This window comes from Bombina bombina, chromosome 3 (assembly GCF_027579735.1).
Source record: "Bombina bombina isolate aBomBom1 chromosome 3, aBomBom1.pri, whole genome shotgun sequence".
Taxonomy (NCBI): Eukaryota; Metazoa; Chordata; class Amphibia; order Anura; family Bombinatoridae; genus Bombina; species Bombina bombina.
Window position 1 is genome coordinate 283,235,366 of NC_069501.1, and position 21,941 is coordinate 283,257,306.

Genomic DNA, 21,941 nt, shown 5'->3' on the forward strand with positions numbered 1-21,941 from the left:
TGCTTTTTTATCCTTTAAATTGATTTTTGTTATAGTGTTGTTGTCACTTTTGTTTATCTGATGTATATTTACACATTGGCCTCTATTTATCAAGGTCTGGCGAAACTGATCCGACAGTGCGGATCCACCAGACCTCGCTGAATACGGCGAGTAATGCGCTCGCCGTATTCAGCATTGCACCAGCAGCTCACAAGAGCTGCTGGTACAACGCCGCCCCCTGCAGACTCGCGGCCAATTGGCCGCCAGCAGGGGATGTCAATCAACCCAATCGTACTCGGGTTGATTTCCGACGATGTCTGTCCGTCTGCTCAGAGCAGGCGGACAGGTTATGGAGCAGCAGTCTTTGTGACCGCTGCTTCATAACTTGTGTTTCTGGCGAGTCTGAAGACTCGACAGAAACACGGCCCTTCAAGCTCCGTATGGGGCCATTGTCTGATTGTTTGTTTGTTAGATTACTTTTATTATGTGACACTTGCGGTATTGCGTTTGATGACATAAAGTTGTTTGGTTTATACCCATATAATTTAAAAAGTTACTTACTGGAAGTTTCAGAGTATTTTTAAAAGGAAACATGGAGTGCACTAGATTGTGGTTGTATACCATACCATATAGTACAATACTCACATTGCCAGTATAATAAGCTGCAGAAATGCAAAAGGAAATGCATTGTATTTTAAGTGCTATTCTTATTACAGAAAATATTACGCGCTTCACAGTATCATTTATAACAAGGTGTGATGAATCCTGGTAACAATATTTATCTGAATATTTATTTTCTCCAATTTATTTAGGGGTTATTCTACATAGAGATTATATGTGTGTTCAGAGGATATGCTCTTCTGGAGTGTGGTTTAGTCATGATGAACTGTACTAATGAATGGATCAGTCCTCATGCTTAGCTGGTTAGGAGCTTTGCACAGAGTGGTCATTGAATGTATTATGAGGGCGTTGCACGTGGTTAATGTGTTTGACACTTTGAACAGATATGCTGTATTGGTGCTGGCAGTAGTAATTGGATGTTCTATGATGACTTGGAAATGGCCAATAGATACACTATGATAGGGAGTAGAATAGTCATGAAGGTGCTTAGTGTGTTGACACTGTGTTGGTGTTGGAATGGTCCAATGTCCTCCCCTGGTGTGGTCATCAGGACATGTGCTCTGCAAGTTGTCAGTGAGTGTGCTATGCTGATATATGAAGACTAGTCATGCAGTCTTTATGTGTTGATCACAACTGTGGAAATGTGGGAAATGAGAAAAGGGGAATCATATGTGACATGGAAGAATGAATTTGTTGGAGAGGGAGAAAACTACTGAGAACAAAAGCAGTAGGTCAGGAGGAAGATACAGCACAGTTAACTGTTTTTATTATAAAGAAGAGAGTGTTTTTCCCACTCCTCTCTAATGCATCCACCTAATTATTTTAGTGCAATTGGCTGTGAGTATAATCTTCTTAATATGTTTTGGATGTTTTAATAAATGTATCTACTTGGACATATGTAACACTGCTGTAGCAAAAAGAAATACAAAATAAAAACCTGAGATATTTAATGCAAAAGGTGTTGTTATCAAATGTACTGTGCTAGAAGGTGTCTTCTGCTCACATAATGGAAACCACAGTTTCATCAATCTTTTATTAATGCGAAAATTGTGACTAAAGCAAATTAAGGATACTGTGACTCTTTCATCACATGTCATTATAAATTAGCTCTATATAAAAATAAAAACAATAATATGTTAAAATTGACATTAGGAAAACAACCTGAAACTATTTGTTAAAAATCTAACTGATTTGCAAACACATAAAAACACCATCATAAAAAAATACTACTGATTTACTATTTATTGATCCTATTCACATGGTGTTGGATCAACAACTTCACCATCACCTCCTCCCCCGCCTCCTCCACCACCTCCGTCTCCACCACCTCCTCCGTCTCCTCCTCCACCACCTCCTCCATCTCCACCTCCACCATCACCTCCGCCCCCATCTCCACCATCTCCTCCACCTCCTCCATCTCCGCCACCACCTCCATCCCCTCCATCTCCACCACCCCCATCTCCACCACCCCCATCTCCACCTCCTCCATCTCCACCTCCTCCATCTCCACCACCTCCATCTCCACCACCTCCATCTCCGCCACCTCCACTATCTCCTCCACCATCTCCACCACCATCTGGGCAACTGTGTGCAGGCTGAATAAGAATCTCACTAGCTTGGCAGTCTCCTTTACAAGCCTGCTGCCAATAAATACCATTGGCAGTGTTAAGATTAGCATATCGACAGTTATCATACCACCAACCTCCCCCACCAATATTTGCACAGTTCATACCAGACAAGTCATTGTCCTTGTCCTTTGTGGTGAATTTCATGTTATCATGCCCTGCATGAATTACTCCAGAGGTCATTGCATCTCCAGCATTACCAGAATACTTTCCCAGTCGAATTGTGTAACATTTATTTTCCCCCTCCAGGGAGAAGGAGTCATAGTCGGCTAAAACTTCTTGTCCTGAGGCAGTGCGTAATCGAAAACGTATTCTTTGCATCTGTTGGGAAGTTAGTAAGTGGATAAATTCATTACCCAGCCAATGGTCTCCTCTTGGGTCTCCAAATCCCTTTTTATAGGTTTCCCATAAAGCATCCCATTGTTTTGGTTTTTTTTGACAGTTAGCCTGAATTACTGTCCATCCCCCATCTGCCAATCCTAATTTACAGTGTACTACTATCCGTTTCCCTGGGAGTGGCTCCACAATATACAGACCACTGATGCCCTCCTTTAAAGCAGTGCAGCTTGTTGGGTATTGTCCCCCTATAAAGAAAAACAATGCAAGTCAGCAATAATATCAGGTCATTTTTAAAAGGACATTGTACTCATAAATGTTCTATCATGGATATGAAAAAGCAGCATTTAAACAAGAGCATTAATAGGAAGAACCTATAAGCCAATGAACATAAGCACAAAGTGCACTCAATGTTAAAGGGATACTAAACCCAAATTGTTTCTTTCATGATTCAGATAGAGCATGCAATTTTAAGCAACATTCTAGTTTACTCCTATTATCAATTTTTTCATTCTCTTGCTATCTTTATTTAAAAAGCAAGAATTGTAAAGCTTAGGAGCCAGCTCATATTTGGTTGAGAACCTGGGTTACGCTTGCTTATTGGTGGCTTAATGTAGCCATCAATAATAAAGCCCTATCCAGCATGCTGAACCAAAAATGGCCAGCTCCTAAGCTTTACATTCCTGCTTTTAAAATAAAGATAGCAAGATTAGATAGCAAGAAAAAAAATTGATAATAGGAGTAAACTAGAAAGTTGCTTAAAATGGCATGCTCTATCTGAATCATTAAAGAAAAAAACATAATTTATGTAAGAACTTACCTGATAAATTAATTTCTTTCATATTGGCAAGAGTCCATGAGCTAGTGACTTATGGGATATACAATCCTACCAGGAGGGGCAAAGTTTCCCAAACCTCAAAATGCCTATAAATACACTCCTCACTACACCCACAATTCAGTTTAACGAATAGCCAAGCAGTGGGGTGATAAAGAAAGGAGTAGAAAGCATCAACAAAAGAAATTTGGAAATAATTGTGCTTTATACAAAAAATCATAACCACCATAAAAAAGGGTGGGCCTCATGGACTCTTGCCAATATGAAAGAAATTAATTTATCAGGTAAGTTCTTACATAAATTATGTTTTCTTTCATGTAATTGGCAAGAGTCCATGAGCTAGTGACGTATGGGATAGCAATACACAAGATGTGGATCTCCACTTAAGAGTCACTAGAGAGGGAGGGAATAAAATAAAAACAGCCATTTTCCGCTGAAAAAATTAATCCACAACCCAAAAAAATAAGTTTATTTTCATAATTGAAAGAAAAAAAATTAAATAAAAAGCAGAAGAATCAAACTGAAACAGCTGCCTGACGAACTTTTCTACCAAAAACTGCTTCCGAAGAAGCAAATACATCAAAATGGTAGAATTTAGTAAATGTATGCAAAGAGGACCAAGTTGCCACTTTGCAAATCTGATCAACTGAAGCTTCATTCTTAAAAGCCCACGAAGTGGAGACTGATCTAGTAGAATGAGCTGTAATTCTCTGAGGCGGGGCCTGACCCGACTCCAAATAAGCTTGATGAATCAAAAGTTTCAACCAAGAAGCCAAGGAAATAGCAGAAGCCTTCTGACCTTTCCTAGGACCAGAAAATAAAACAAATAGACTGGAAGTCTTCCTGAAATCTTTAGTTGCTTCCACATAATATTTCAAAGCTCTTCAAAGAATGTAAGGATCTCTCCAACGAATTCTTAGGATTAGGACATAAGGAAGGGACAACAATTTCTCTATTAATGTTGTTAGAATTCACAACCTTAGGTAAAAATTGAAAAGAAGTCCGCAAAACTGCCTTATCCTGATGAAAAATCAGAAAAGGAGACTCACAAGAAAGTGCAGATAGCTCAGAAACTCTTCTAGCAGAAGAGATGGCCAAAAGGAACAACACTTTCCAAGAAAGTAGTTTAATGTCCAAAGAATGCATAGGTTCAAATGGAGGAGCCTGTAAAGCCTTCAGAACCAAATTAAGACTCCAAGGAGGAGAAATTGATTTAATGGCAGGCTTAATACGAACTAAAGCCTGTACAAAACAGTGTAAATCAGGAAGTATAGCAATCTTTCTGTGAAATAAAACAGAAAGAGCAGAGATTTGTCCTTTCAAGGAACTTGCAGACAAACCCTTATCCAAACCATCCTGAAGAAACTGTAAAATTCTAGGAATTCTAAAAGAATGCCAGGAGAATTTATGAGAAGAACACCGTGAAATGTAAGTCTTTCAAACTCTATAATAAATCTTTCTAGAGACAGATTTACGAGCTTGTAACATAGTATTAATTACTGAGTCAGAGAAACCTCTATGACTTAGTACTAGGCGTTCAATTTCCATACCTTCAAATTTAATGATTTGAGATCCTGATGGAAAAACGGACCTTGAGATAGTAGGTCTGGCCGTAACGGAAGTGGCCAAGGCGGGCAACTGGACATCCGAACCAGATCCGCATACCAAAACCTGTGTGGCCATGCTGGAGCCACCAGCAACACAAATTATTGTTCCATGATGATTTTGGAGATCACTCTTGGAAGGAGAAGACACCAAGGAAGTGTCAGCATATACACTGCTTCTGCCTGAACATCCCTGGACCTGGACAGGTATCTGGGAAGTTTCTTGTTTAGATGAGAGGCCATGAGATCTATCTCTGGAAGACCCCACATCTGAACAATCTGAGAAAATACATCTGGATGGAGAGACCACTCCCCTGGATGTAAAGTCTGGCGGCTGAGATAATCCGCCTCACAATTGTCTACACCTTGGATATGCACCGCAGAGATTAGACAGGAGCTGGATTCCGCCCAAGCAAGTATCCAAGATACTTCTTTCATAGCTTGGGGACTGTGAGTCCCACCCTGATAATTGACATATGCCACTGTTGTGATATTGTCTATCTGAAAACAAATGCACGGTTCTCTCTTTAACAGAGGCCAAAACTGAAGAGCTCTGAGAATTGCACAGAGTTCTAAAATATTTATTGGTAATCTTGCCTCTTGAGATTTCCAAACCCCTTGTGCTGTCAGAGATCCCCAAACAGCTCCCCAACCTGAAAGACTTGCATCTGTTGTGATCACAGTCCAGGTTGACCGAACAAAAGAAGCCCCTTGAACTAAACGATGGTGATCTATCCACCACGTCAGAGAGTGTCATACATTGGGATTTAAGGATATTAATTGTGATATCTTTGTATAATCCCTGCACCATTGGTTCAGCATACAAAGCTGTAGAGGTCTCATGTGAAAACGAGCAAAGGGGATCGCGTCCGATGCTGCAGTCATGAGACCTAAAACTTCCATGCACATAGTCACTGAAGGGAATGACTAAGACTGAAGGTGCCGGCAGTCTGCAACCAATTTTAAAGGTCTCTTGTCTGTTAGAGTCATGGACACTGAATCTATCTGGAAGCCTAAAAAGGTGACCCTTGTCTGAGGAATCAAGAAACTTTTTGGTAAATTAATCCTCCAACCATGTTTCCAAAGAAACAACACTAGTTGATTCGTGTGAGATTCTGCAGTACGTAAAGACTGAGCTAGTACCAAGATATCGTCCAAATAAGGAAACACCGCAATACCCTGTTCTCTGATTACAGAGAGTAGGGCACCCAGAACCTTTGAAAAGATTCTTGGAGCTGTTGCCGGCCAAATGGAAGAGCAACAAATTGGTAATGCTTGTTTAGAAAAGAGAATCTCAGAAACTGATAATGTTCTGGATGAATCGAAATATGAAGGTATGCATCCTGCAAGTCTATTGTGGACATATAATGTCCACGCTGAACAAAAGGCAGAATAGTCCTTATAGTCACCATCTTGAAAGTTGGTAGTCTTACATAACGTTTCAAAATTTTCAGATCCAGAACTGGTCTGAATAAATTTTCCTTTTTTGGGACAATGAATAGATTTGAATAAAACCCCAAACCTTGTTCCTGAAAAGGAACTGGCATGATTACCCCTGAAGACTCCAGGTCTGAAACACACTTCAGGAGATCCTGAGCTTTTACTGGATTTGCTGGGATACGTGAGAGAAAAAATCTTCTCACAGGAGGTCTTACTTTGAATCCTATTCGATACCCTTGAGAGACAATGCTTTGAATCCATTGATTTTGGACAGATTTTATCCAAATATCCTTGAAAAACCTTAATCTGCCCCTGAGCTGGAATGAGGGCGGCACCTTCATGTGGACTTAGGGGCTGAGTTTGGTTTCCTAAATGGCTTGGATTTATTCCAATTTGAGGAAGGCTTCCAATTGGAAGCAGATTCCTTGGGGGGAGGATTGAGTTTTTGTTCCTTATTCTGACGAAAGGAATGAAAACGGTTAGAAGCCTTAGATTTACCCTTAGGTTTTTTATCCTGAGGCAGAAAAACTCCCTTTCCCCCAGTGACAGTTGAAATAATAGAATCCAACTGAGAACCAAATAAATTATTACCTTGGAAAGAAAGAGATAGTAATCTAGATTTAGATGTCATATCAGCATTCCAAGATTTAAGCCACAAAGCTCTTCTAGCTAATATAGCTAAGGACATGGATCTAACATCAATTTTGATAATATCAAAAATGGAATCACAAATAAAATTATTAGCATGTTGCAGTAAGCGAATAATGCTAGATAAGTCAGAATCCAATTCCTGTTGTGCTAAATTCTCCAACCAGAAAGTTGATGCAGCCGCAACATCAGCCAAAGAAATTGCAGGTCTGAGAAGATGACCTGAATATAAATAGGCCTTCCTTAGATAAGATTCAAGCTTCCTATCTAAATGATCCTTAAAGGAAGTACTATCTTCCATAGGAATAGTGGTACGTTTAGCAAGAGTAGAAATAGCCCCATCAACTTTGGGGATTTTTCCCCAAAACTCTATAGATTTTGCTGGTAAAGGATACAATTTTTTAAACCTTGAAGAAGGAATAAAAGAAGTACCTGGCTTATTCCATTCCTTAGAAATCATATCAGAAATAGCCTCAGGAATAGGAAAACCCCCTGGAGAAACCACAGGAGGTTTAAAAACAGCATTTAAACGTTTATTAGTCTGAACGTCAAGAGGACTGGTTACCTCAATATCCAAAGTAATTAACACTTCTTTTAATAAAGAACGCATATACTCTATTTTAAATAAATAAGTAGATTTGTCAGTGTCAATGTCTGAGGAAGGATCTTCTGTATCAGATAGATCCTCATCAGAAGAGGATAAATTATTATGTTGTTGGTCATTTGAAATTTCATCAACTAAATGAGAAGTTTTAAAAGACCTTTTACGTTTATTAGAAGGTGGAAATGCAGACAAAGCCTTCAGGATAGAATCAGAAACAAATTTTTTAAAATTTACAGGTATATCATGCACATTAGAAGTTGAAGGAACTGCAACTGGCAATGTACTATTACTGATGGATACACTATCTGCATGTAAAAGTTTATCATGACAACTATTACAAATGACATTCGGCGAAATAATTTCTACAATTTTACAACAAATGCACTTAGCTTTGGTAGAACCGATGTCAGGCAGCAATGTTCCAGCAGAAACTTCTGAGGCAGGATCAGATTGAGACATCTTGCAAAATGTAAGAGAAAAAACAACATATAAAGCAAAATTATCTATTTCCTTATATGACAGTTTCAGGAATGGGAAAAAATGCAAATAGCATAGCCCTCTGAAAGAGAAAAAGGCAAGAGGCAAACATCAGTGGGGTATTGAAATAATGAAAAAGTTTTTTGGCGCCAAAAATAACCGGAAATGACACACTCGCATCACTAATGACGCAACCATGTGAAAGGTCTCGGAAATGATGAAGTTGCGTCATAGACGTATTTTTTCGCGCCAAAAATATTTTCGCGCCAAGAATGACGCAATAAAGTTTAGCATTTGATGCACCCGCGGGCCTAATACTGCCCACAAATTTGCAAGAAGTAGTCAATTGAAAAAAAGACTAAACCCCAGGTAAGAAATAAATTTCTTAAAATAAAATGTTTATATTTCCCAAATATGAAACTGACTGCAGAAGGAAATACATGAACCTGACTCATGGCAAATATAAGTACAATACATATATTTTGAACTTTATATAAATGCATAAAGTGCCAAACCATAGCTGAGGTGTCTTAAGTAATAAAAAACATACTTACCAAAAGACACCCATCCACATATAGCAGATACTGAAACAGTTATCAGTAGAGGTAATGGTAAATTGAGAGTATATCGTTGATCTGAAAAGGGAGGTAGGAGATGAATCTCTACGACCGATAACAGAGAACCTATGAAATAGACCCCCGTTAGGGAAATCATCGTATTCAATAAGTGATACTCCCTTCACGTCCCTCTGACATTCGCTGTACTCTGAGAGGAATTGGGCTTCAACAATGCTGAGAAGCGCATATCAACGTAGAAATCTTAGCACAAACTTACTTCACCACCTCGATAGGAGGCAAAGTTTGTAAAACTGAATTGTGGGTGTGGTGAGGGGTGTATTTATAGGCATTTTGAGGTTTGGGAAACTTTGCCCCTCCTGGTAGGATTGTATATCCCATATGTCACTAGCTCATGGACTCTTGCCAATTACATGAAAGAAATGTGGGTTCAGTATCCATTTAAATATAGGAAAAAGCTAAATTTCTCAATTATAAGCTGTAAATAATTAGTACTCTCTCTCTCTCTCTCTCTCTCTCTCTTTAATGTTTCTGATTTGTAAATATAGTGGTGAATAGGTATGTACTGTATCTGTCATTCTGTAAATTAAAGGGATATGTTTAGGTAAGGGTTGATTTCCAGCCCACAATCTATAGAAGGTTCAACCGTTTCAGGTAATAAAGAATAATTTTGGAATATTACATTTTTCTGAGGTTGAGGGAATCTATATAGAAGATGTTCTCATTTTACAACAGCTCTAGTAACTAGTTTCTGGGTGATTGTCTTCCAGCTCTAGACTTAGCTCTGCAAATTACTGTGAACAATAATATTTCTATCAAGGATCACAATAAAATGTGTAAAAAAACCCCAATTTTTTTGATGGCGTTATTACTTACCACTGCTTAAAGGGTAGTTCCGTATTTCATTGTAATTGATTCCATTTAGCAAGTGGAGATTTGCAACATCTAGTTCTGTAGTTTTCTGCAGTTTGTTTCCGTAGACAATACTTAGTGCCCCTCCGAGCAAAAGGAGCCACGGTATAGGCCCACAGACCCCTGTAAGAGATTATACAAGATTTTTTTTTTTTTTTTCTGATCCCCATTATACTGCAAACTTATAAATTGTTTAGTGTATGTTGATAATAGATGTAAATTGGAGAGTTGTTTAAAATTGCATGCTCATCTAAATCATGAAAGAAAAGCTTTGGGTTTCATGTCCCTTTAAATTATGTGATAAGTTGGTATTTTCCTTAACTTTGATATATCCTCAGCAATCATATGACCCTGTAGCACTTATAATGCTACTTTAAATGTTACCTTTAAAGGGACATAGAAGTCAAAATTAAACCTTCATGATTCAGATACCATTTCAAAAATGTTTTCAATTTACCTCTTTCATCAAATTTGCCCTTTTTCTCCTGGTATCTTTTTCAGGAAACTTAGCTCCTTACTAGGAGAGCATACTGAGATAGACTCATGAATGTGCACATGCCTTAAACAATCTACAGCAACAAATGTTTGTGGCAATGTTATTCATATAGTGCTCAAGACACATGGATAATACTGAGCCTATCTAGATATGCTCTCATGGAAATGAGATAAGATTCAATAAAGAAAGCAAATGTAAAACAAAATCCTTCCTATTTATCTCAATTATCAATCTTATCTTGTTCTCTTCTTATCCTTTCTTGCAACAGTTACTTGTGTCTGCACACATCTTAAAGTGATGTGCCAGCTGGCACGCACGGCTATTGGCTAAGAGGTGGAGACGTTACCTCACAGCAAAATAGCATTCTGCTGAGGCGCTCAGCGCGGCGTATGCTTCAGACAAATAAAGGAACTTTCAGCATGAAGTATTTTATGCTTCATGACTGAAAGTCCCCTTTCTTTGTTCCACTGGTAAATCCTAGCGTTTCACAAATGATAGGATTTACCATTACTTTAAGCCCTATTATGGCAGCAGCGTTTGCAACAATGTTATACATGTAATTCTCAAAACTCATATACAATCAAGAACCTATCTAGATATGCTTTTATCTCAAGAAAGTTATATAATAGACTCATTTATTAATTTGTTTTAAACAGTTATATCTATATTTTAGATCAGCAGTGATAAATAATGGTTTAAATGCATAATGTGTTGCTGTTGCTGTTTTCCATACAATCAATAATGAATAATACCATTTTAAAAATTAAATGAAATATGTTTAATTATATATTTCATAACTCAGAGGAGTTTAGAGCTTGAATGTATCCGTGTTCAGTAACACCCTACTAAAAATAAATGCCATTGGGACCCCTTATATTTTAAAGTCACACACAACTTAAAATATAAATCTTTATTAGAATATAATTAAAAAACTGGGAGTATTTAAAACTAAAATGCTAGCAGATAGTAGGTCCAGTTAAATATCTGGTATAATATAGGTGAGTACTGGTGGCCTAATAAGAGTATCAAAGTATTAACTTAGGGCAGCACAGTGTATATCACCTACAATGTTTAGAATAATACTCCTATAATTGCTATTTGATGGGTATCTCCCTGTAGTCAATGGAATACAATAAGTCCTTGAGTAGTATGGATACAAAGAAACAGGTTAACACTTTAGGTTGCGAATGTAACTATGAATAAGCACACTGTGTGGTACTGCTATATATCGTCCGTTATTCAAACGGGTCAAATAATTTAACCTTTTAGAAGGGTAATATTTTAGTATCAGTAGTGCAACCTGATACAGAGAGCAAGTATCTAACCTTAACTGATGCTATCATATTTAAACTGTTAGAATATATACTCATACTCTAATATAATGATTTAATGGGAATTATCACTGGCAACCTTAGCCAATATGTATATAAGTATCTAAGTGCAAATGTTTTTTATAAACATATGAATACTCTTCATGATACATTACAGGTGTACAGCTAATATAACTGGATACCCATCAAATAGCAATTATAGGAGTATTATTCTAAACATTGTAGGTGATATACACTGTGCTGCCCTGAGTCAATACTTTGATACTCTTATTAGGCCACCAGTACTCACCTATATTATACCAGATAATTAACTGGACCTACTATCTGCTAGCATTTTAGTTTTAAATACTCCCAGTTTTTTTAATTATATTATAATAAAGATTTATATTTTAAGTTGTGTGTGACTTTTTTTCCTAAAACCTCATTTTCTTATGAGTCTCTAATGAGTGCTTATATAGTATACTTTTCTGTTCAATCTCTTGTATTGATCACCGGTTAATTGTATTTTTGATACTTAGCACCTATACCACAGATTACAAGATGTAATTTGAGGCCAATTTGACTTTATTTGTATGGTAAAGAGACTCTCATTACTGATAGTAAGTGGTGCCATCATCCAATTTTCTCTACCGCTTATAGTTTAATCATAGCCAATTAGAAGAAGGGGTGAACTCATTACAAATACCAGGCACACCGCAGAATACAAAGGAAGCGTTACAACAAAGGATACAAAAAGAGGCAAATTATAACTGAAGAATATTGTAAAACATTTTTTTTTAATTGAACCCTTTGGGGCCTATCTATCTATGGCAGTTATGAAGCAGCGGTCACAAAGACCGCTGCTCCATAACCCTGTCCGCCTGCTCTGATGAGGCGGACAGGAGTCGCCGGAATTCAACCCGATCGAGTACGATCGCGTTGATTGACACCTCACTGCTGGCGGCCGATTGACTGCGAGTTTGCAGGGGGCGGCGTTGCACCAGCAGCTCACAAGAGCTGCTGGTGCAATGCTGAATACGGAGAGCGTATTGCTCTCTGCATTCAGCGATGTCTGTCGGACCTGATCCACACTGTCGGATCAGGTCCAACAGACATTTGTTAAATAGGCCTCCTTATCTGAATCATGAAAGTTTAATTTAGACTCCAATGTCCCTTTAAAGGGACATAAAACCCCAATTTTTTATTTTACAATTTAGATAGGGCATACAATGTTTGCTTGCTTCTCTTGGTATTCTTTGTGGAAGAAACAGCAACACACTTCTGGGAGCTAGCTGAACACATCTGGTGAGCAAATGCCAAGAAAAATTGATATGCAGCCACCAATCAGTAGCAAGCTCCAAGTATTGTATTGCTGCTCCTGAGCCCGCCTAGGTATGCTTATCAACAAAGAATATTAAGAGAATGAAGCAAATTAGATTATAGAAGTAAATTGGTTTAAAAAAATGGTATATTCTATCTGAATCGACAAAGAAAAATGTGGCGTTTCAAGACCCTTTAAAGAGACATTCTAGTGTAAATTATGTTGGGTATAGACCCTGCATTTTGTTTTAAGCGAGTTTGTATTATTTTAATGCTTGTAACTGAAAATGACTGTGAGTTTGGAACCTTTTGCACAAGCCCAGGGCTATTCTTAGAGGAGCTGCTGATTGTTGCATATAAACCATTCACATGTTAGTGTGACAGTTACCAATCACACACGGCTGTGTGAGTGGGAATTTTGGCGTTAAAAATAGGTTAGATTAAATATTTTTTTATTATTTAATTTTATTAATGTCTACATTTGAAGGTTAAAGGGACAGTAAAGTCAAAATGAATCTTTCACGATTCAGATAGAGCATGCCCTTTAAAACAACTTTCCAATTTACTGCTATGATTTAATTTGCTTCTTTCTCTTGCTACCATTTGTTAAAAATCATACTTAGGCTCAGGAGCAGCAATGCACTACTGGTAGCTAGCTGCAGATTGGTCGTTGCACATATGTGCGTCTTGTCATTTGCTCACCAGATGTGTTCAGCTAGCTCCCAGCACTGCATTGCTGCTACTTCAATAAAAGATACCAAGAGAATGAAACATTTTTAATAGCAGTAAATTAGAAAGTTGTTTCTGAATCATGAAAGAAAATGTTTGGGTTTTATGACTCTTTATCAATAAACCATTTTTCTAAATGTCCTTGTGAAAGCAGAGAACAGAAGAGAATCTGCTCTGCTGTACATGGTTAAAAATAACTGAAATCTCTTATTCAGAATATTTGCTACAGGGGATGATGTCATTTTACTGTATTAGGAACTGACTGTCAAATAATGCTGCTTATGTGTAAATGTTTGTTTGAGACTTTAGAAGCTTGGAACGCTTGGAGGTTATGTCTATGTTTTTGTGTCAAGTTATAGTATTTTCAAAATGTGCTCACCGACCCTGCAAATAAAAAAAAAAATGTTCCCTTAAGGGAAAAGGAAGGACCTTCTTGGGTTAAAAAAAAAATAAATAAATATTAGAATACTGTGGAGTTTTGTTTCTGTTCAGCCTAAAATATGTTTTCTTGTAGGTGTTCACACAGAAATTTTTCTGGAGGGGACAAAAATATATGTTTAATATAATGTTAATATAGACAAAGGCTAATTTATCAAATTGGATACAAATAGCAAAATTCCATGGGGGGGGGCATTTGACTCCTCTTGCCTCCTCCTCCAGACACCCAGGTGCACAAGCAAAATTAAAGGGACGGTACAAATGAAATGCTTTTCTTCCTATATAGACACAAGCATATTTGTAATTATTTTTCCTAGAACAGCAAACCAAACATTTTGTATTGAAATTTTAAACAATGTATACAATGCCAAAAAATTTAACATACAAAAGTACATTTTGTTAAATAAATAATTAAATAAGTAAATAAATCATTGACCGACACTTATTTCCTTTAAGATAAGTAAACAAAATTACAATGAAGCAAATCATTCCAATTACACCAATACCATAATTAGTAACATAGATAATTAAAAACTAATTACAAAAAACATATTACTGCTATTAACTGTCCCTTTCATATTTTACCAACAAATTACTTTCCATTAAGGTTTGATGAGGGGGAAGGAAAGGGAGAGAAAGAGAAACGAACAAAATGCTTTACTTTATTTTTATTTAAAATCCCATTCTGCTATATCAATAGTATGTTTTTGAAATTGTAAATCTTGTTCTAGAATATAGTGTGCCACATTTCTGAAAAAAGGCCATAAAAGGACAGCAACTACCTTAAAGGGATAGTAAAGCCCAAATTAAACCTTCATGATTCAGATAGGGCATGTAATTTTAAACAACTTTCTAATTTACTTTTATCATCAAATTTGCTTTCTTCTCTTGGTATTCTTAGCTAAAAGCTAAACCTAGGTAGGTTCATATGCTAATTTCTAAGTTATTGAAGGCCACCTCTTATCTGAATGCATTGACAGTTTTTCACAGCTAGGGGGCGTTAGTTCATGTGTTTCATATGAATAACATTGTGCTCATGCACGTGGCTAATTGCCTGAAATGCATGTCTGTCGAAAGATCTGAGATAAGGAGGCAGTCTGCAGAGGCTTATATACAAGGTCATTACAGAGGTAAAAAGTATATTTCTATAACAGTGTTGGTTATGCAAAACTGGGGAATGGTAAATAAAGGGATTATCTATCTTTTTAAACAATAACCTTTTTGGTGTTTACTATCTCTTTAAGATTTTTATATAAAATATTTATTTATGGATAAAGAAACAACTTTAAAATATATTTTCATTATTTGCTCATTTATTATAAAACATTTACTGTGCCCTTTATTTTGGATTTAGAGCTAAGCTGAATTTCATATTGTTCAATGAAACACATTTATGAAGCGTACAACTGAATTAACTAAATATAGGCTCTTTATTAAGCTTCCATTGTTTTAAAATTAAATTCCTACCAATAAAAATAAAAAAATGTGGCTTTTGTCATTAAACATAAGGATAATGACCTCCCGTTGTGCGCAAAAACCAGCGTTTACATGTTTTCTCAAATCGTGCGATCACAAACCTGGCGCAGCAGTTACACGCATAGATTTTTCACGGCGTGCACATTTGTTTATCCCATAGACTAACATAGACTAACAAAGAACGTTGGCAGTCGGTATCACAAAGGCAGCACATGGACTTATGCGCGCATGGATATATTTTACCCCAGTTTCAGCTCCCCACACATAGGCAGGCGCAGCAACCCTTGTGCACAGTTAAAAAGCAACGTAAGTCCCTGGAAGGCTTAACAAACACCTAACGCATGCACACTTGCATACATTTGAGTTGCACATATCAATCAGTTAAACCTTTTCTGGTCATTTAATTAATCAAACCAGTATCCGCTCTCTGCAAGTGTGTCAAACCAAACACAAACAGCACAACCTCTCACCTGCAGCCTTAAAATACCTGACAGACAATGCACACCCTGACTATCATGTTTCCCTTGCAGTCGGTTTGCGTGTCGGTTCATTAACTTTTTTCGGATTACATTTTTACGTGTGAATTAAACATAAAAAAACTACTCTTTATTTTTAACTTACACGTGCAATATACTGGAGTAAATTACTGGCGACGCCAGAAATGTGTAGTTGCGCATATTTCTGAACCTCACCAGTTTGGCCTATCAGTACATTATATGGTGGCGTGTGTTATGTGATTCACCTGATGTGCAAGGTAAACTAACGGACGACATGGGTTTCAGCAGTTGCGTTGAAATCTAACAACATTTTGAGCATTGCAATGCAATTCCCTTTAATGCAATAATTAATCATTTACCAAAACTTCTGAATTTTGTGCAAACCCATAAACAAAGTAACATTTTGCTTTGTATAAATGACATTTCATACAACATCTTTCTGTTTTATTTCTTTCCATTTCTGGAGAGGAATATGTTTGCCAAAGTAACTTGATATGTTGCTTTTTAATTGACACTGGTTGCATTTTTAAAGCCTTTTAACACTATTCAAAATCAATTGATCTTTTACATTAGCAGTCTGTATGCTATTCAATCTCTGTGATAACATGTTTAAATAAAAGTTATGTTCTATATTAACTACAATTTTATAGAAAACAGAAATATAATATTTCTGAATAGAGTAATTACTTTAGATAAGGGTGACCAGTCCCATAACACTCTATGTGCCCTTATAAGTTTTAGACTAATTTGCATATAAAGAAATTTTCCTTTGATTATCCCTGCTGGATGGATCCCCTGTCTGCTCCCATGACCCTGTTTTTTTATTTTGTCCTGCTGTGGGCATGTCCACCAACCAGAAAGATATTACACATCCCAATTCATTTTCTCTAGAGGATGCTTACTGGGCAAGCAGTGTATACGCAACGGCTTCCAGTAACCCAACAGAGCAATGTAGATAGTATGTTGGTGGTGTGCTTTGCTTCTGGCAGAAAGTGAGAATAGCTGCTGGTTGCTGTAATCTATTGCCCAGACATGGCACCCAAGGGAACCTGCGCTATAGAAAATCATTTGGGAAGTGTATGTGTGTGTGTGTGTGTGTGTGTGTGGGGGGGGGGGGGTTTGATAGAGACACCTGGTGCAGAATTTAAAGGAAAAAAATATGGACATAGGTGGCCAGTGGACCTGTACAGTAATGATATTCAAAGGTAAAATTCTATGATACTCTGTGAAATAAAATCAGTATGAAAGGAGCTATTGCACACTATGTATATGCCTGCATCTATATAGGAAGATTCAAATTTCAACTTTACTATCCTTTAACACAGAAAACCCGAAAACATTTTAAATATAGTGCAGTGCAATATAAAAACACCAAGTTTGTCTTACCCATCCTGGTCTGCATGGAATTAGGCTCCTCTCAAAAAATCTGCAAGGGCTATATATACAGTTTATTCACAGGGAGGGGTTTCACCTGTTATGCAGAAACAGCTGTGAAATAGGGATAAATTATATTATATTTAATAACTAGGTGTGAGATGTAGCAATACATGTTTGAGAAAGTACAATACCTATCTAGTTTACACAACAATTATTTAGAGTTAGATATGGATTTTGAAATGGATGTTATGTGAATTGACCACTGATTAGACCAGAATGTAAACTTGAAAAAGAACACAGCTATGTAATTCAGAGAAGATAGAAACAGTGAGATATATTTGTGCTTCCTACACCAACAGAGAGATAGAGCAAAACAGCAGAGGAAAGCAGTAGAGCGACAGATGGTTTGTGGAAAAATGTATATTTGTAAATTAAGACAAAAGAGCAAAGTGACAAAAAGACAGACACACAGTGAAACTGGAGTTTGGTGTTTATATACAGTATATATATATATATATATATATATATATATATATATATATATATATATATATATATACATATATATACACACACACACACAGGTATATATATCTATATATCTATATCTATCTATCTATCTATCTATCTATCTATCTATCTATCTATCTATCTATCTATCTATATATATATATATATATATATATATATATTACTAGCAGGTATCCCAGCACTCCATCCTAGGCACTGTATCGGCCACCTGGGTGCAATCCTCAAATGGTCATGTATAGCTTTATTTGGAAGTGAAGGGCACTCTCAGGTTTTTTTTTGGAGAAACACAAAATGTTTTTATTGAGTCATCAAGAACAGAGTTGACGTTTCAGCTCACATCAGAGCCTTCTTCAAGACAAAGAAAATCTGTAAAATATATAAAAAAAGGAAAAAAGTATACTAGCATAATATGCAATATACAGTGATAACAAACACCCAACACCATAGTTAATCTAAATTAAAATCTTTTTGAAAGGATAAACTCTAACTCAAAACCAACAGAGTGGCCATGCTAACCACCTAATCACACTAATATCAAACACACTATTCGAGCCAAACTGATATAAATCCAAGATTATATTTGATGGATACATCCGAATATATGACAAGAGGGCGGTATGAGCCCACATTGCAAGACTCAGCATTCTTAGACTTAATGCAGTATCCAAGATGAAACTAAATAATGCACTAAAACTCAATCATAAGTGATATATCGGTGAAGCAAATAAATATCAATCAAATATTAAAGTAACAAGCTATACATATGATATAGTATAACCATTCTGTCCTATAAATGAGATCCAATAATGCCACGGCGGTAAACAATGTATGTAATGCATTATAATCAACCAATATGACCACAGCAGGGGATGTAAACTTTTATGTGAACAATCATAAAAAGAACAGACCTTGTATTTAGTCAAAATATAAATTTGTTACACAAAAACCATTCGTCCAATCATAATTGAATAGTCGACCCATTAACTAAAACTCTAAGTGGTTTCCAATACACATATACATGAAGAACGCAACTAGCGATATATACAGCATGTGTATAACCTAACATATAAAACGCAATAACAATTTATGCGGTAAACTGGGTGGAACATAATAGCCGTGTGAAAAGATGGAACAAACAGAATCTATACTCAAATAGAGAGGACCAGAACCAACGCTCTTATAAATACGAGCTAGATATCGGCAGCAGTGCCATTATACTAAATAAATACATGCTCATTATACAGGGAACAAACAGAGTCAGAGCCGCGCCATCTATTTAATGGCAAGGCATAAATCAAACATTAGCCTGAACTACACACGAAGAATAAAGAACCACCAAACAAAGCCGTCTATGTGTATCGCATGAACAACCCAAGTTTTAACGACTATGTAACTACATGGCAATTTACGGGAACAACTTAGAAAAGAAACAAAGTATTAAAGTGCTGTAACAAACCGCAGCTCCTACCTCCAGTCGGTGCGTAGCCGTGCTCCCAAAACAGGAAATGAGCTCATAGACACTAAACCACCTGTGCTTACTAATAAGGCTAAGAAAGCGCATCCTTTGGTTTAAGCTAGGGGATTGTCAGTCAGTAGCCTGAGCAGCTGTTAAATCACGGCAACACGTAGTCTAGCTAATGTCACTTAAATATTTATGTGTTTCCATTATACACTGAAAAACAGACAATCACTTGAACCGCTGCGATAAAGGACACCCTTAGCTTAAAGAATAAACTCCAAATGTACCAATATATCAAACAAACAGATAGTACCAAAATTACAGGGAACCGTATCATACCAATGATCATACAGATAAGCCAACAAATCACATAAACATCACAATCAGGATGGAAAGGCAACCTACAACTGTGTTAAAGCGAAGACAGAGGGCACACTGATATTGCCTTAACATTAACACAGTGGTCCAAAAGGAATGCAGGAAAAAATATAAATATTAATAGTCAAACACATACATATATAAGAAGGCCACACCTCCAATCAGAAGAAATAAAAAATAACTTGGAACTGACATCCTAATATGTACAAAGGCTAGCAATATTAATAGCCCTTGTACTATGGTGTGGGTGTTACACAACTGGTATGTGTTATAAAACAACATCACTACTAGGCATGTGGTCTAGATAGATAAATGAATCAGAATAGAATGACAGGATTACTTGGTAATATAATATGTACAGAAATGTAATAAAACAATGAGTAATCCAGATGGACATTCATCACATGTGGACTGAGAGTATTCAAACTGTAAATCCATCTGCTCTCGAAATGAAGACGTTCCTTATGCCTATCACCACCCCTCCTTAGGGGGACCACCATATCTATGAGCATCGCCCTTAAGGTGGAAATTGGATGGTTAGATTCTAAAAAGTGACGGGCAACAGGTTGTTCTGATTGTCCTTCTTTTAGCGCAGCCCTGATGGCACTCTTATGATTCACCAATCTTTCTCGGAATGTTGTGCCTTTTTTTCCTACATAATACCTTCCAAATGGGCACGTAAGGAAATATATCACAAATTGGGACGTGCATGTAAGTCTATGTCTAATCAGATATGTTTTTATAGAGTGTGGATGGTGAAACTTCGGTCCTGTCAATAAAGAATTACAAGTAACGCAGCTGCCACACTTGAAGCAGCCTGTCTTAGTCTTGGCTAACCAAGTCTTGGCACTGCGCCAAGGGTCAGTCTTCATCAAAAGTGTTTTTAGACTGCATCCGCTCCTGTTGACCACTCTAGGTGGAAGTGTTTCATTAAACGGTAACGTCAAATCCCCTTTGATGAGATGCGAATTCTTCTTAAGTATATTCCCAATTTGTTTGGTAGCAGGACTAAAGCCAGTGATAAAATTGATGCATGTATCACTTTTTTCATTTTCAACCCTCAGTTTTCTTTGGATTAGGGTAGTCTGGTCCAAATGGATTACCTCAGTCATTATTTCAGTCATTATATTTTGGCTGTACCCTCTTTCCAGAAATTTGCTTTTCATTTCATGTAATTGTGTAAGTTTTTGCACAGGATCAGAGTTGTTCCGAACAACCCTTAAAAGTTGAGATTTAATGATACCCTTCTTTAACTGTGCAGGATGGAAACTGTTACTTTGGAGGAGGGTATTATGGTCAGTCGGTTTAGAGAAGAGGGTGGTTTTGAGAATACATCCTTCATCAGTGATACATTTAAAAATGCACAAATCCAGAAAGTGTATCCTGGAGCTATCACTTTCACTCTTTAGTGTTATCAATGCGTCTACATTATTGAGATAGTGTATCCATTCTGTTAGTTCCTGTTGAGTGCCACCCTAAACAACAAACAAATCATCAATGTACCTACGATAAAGTAGGACATTGGAATTCCGTTCTGAGAAGATGTACTGATTCTCGAACCACGTCATAAAAACATTGGCGTAGGATGGGGCTAAACTTGACCCCATAGCCGTACCGACCAGTTGTAAATAGTATGAGTCCTCAAACCTAAAATAGTTGTGGGTGAGACACATCAACAGATAGTCCAGGAGAACCTCAATTGGAGGGCCATCATAACTGGTGCTGGTTAATAAGGCTTGTCTGACTGCCTCTACACCTACATTGTGTGGAATTATTGTGTAGAGGCTATTAATGTCGAGAGTGACTAAAATACATTGTGTTGGAAATGTTTTATTGTGAAGGAGTTGGATCAATTGTATAGAGTCCAAAAGGAATGCTTCAGTGCTTTTTACCAGATCTTGCAAATGGAAATCAATATAAATAGATAAGTTCTGAAACAGAGACCCTTCAGCTGATACTATGGGTCATCCTGGAGGATTACTTAGGTCTTTATGTATCTTAGGAATGGTAAAAATTATAGGATATATGGGATAGTCAGGGTTATGTGCAAGTTTCTTATATGCATATTATCATCCAATTGTTTCAATAACTCAGTCCTATAGTAAGAGTGATCAAGAATCACTATGGCTCCACCTTTGTCAGCGGGACGAATTATGATTGTATCATCATGTTTTAGTCTTTCTAGAGCACTCCATTCATTCTTGTTTAGGTTAGTTCTATACGGGGCTTGAGTCTTACAATCTTGTTCAATATCTCTGATACAAATCTTTGTAA

General features: G+C 36.9%; 1 protein-coding gene across 1 annotated transcript; it reads right to left on the bottom strand.

Annotated features, from left to right (window-relative positions):
• Positions 1 to 1,850: 1,850 nt before the first annotated feature.
• LOC128652315 (fibroleukin-like) lies at positions 1,851 to 20,779 on the bottom strand. Its single transcript, XM_053705250.1, has 3 exons — positions 20,455 to 20,779; positions 9,621 to 9,779; positions 1,851 to 2,809 (listed from the first exon to the last, which is right to left on the bottom strand). The coding sequence occupies exons 1-3, from the start codon at positions 20,777 to 20,779 to the stop codon at positions 1,851 to 1,853; spliced, it is 1,443 nt and encodes a 480-aa protein (XP_053561225.1).
• Positions 20,780 to 21,941: the final 1,162 nt, after the last annotated feature.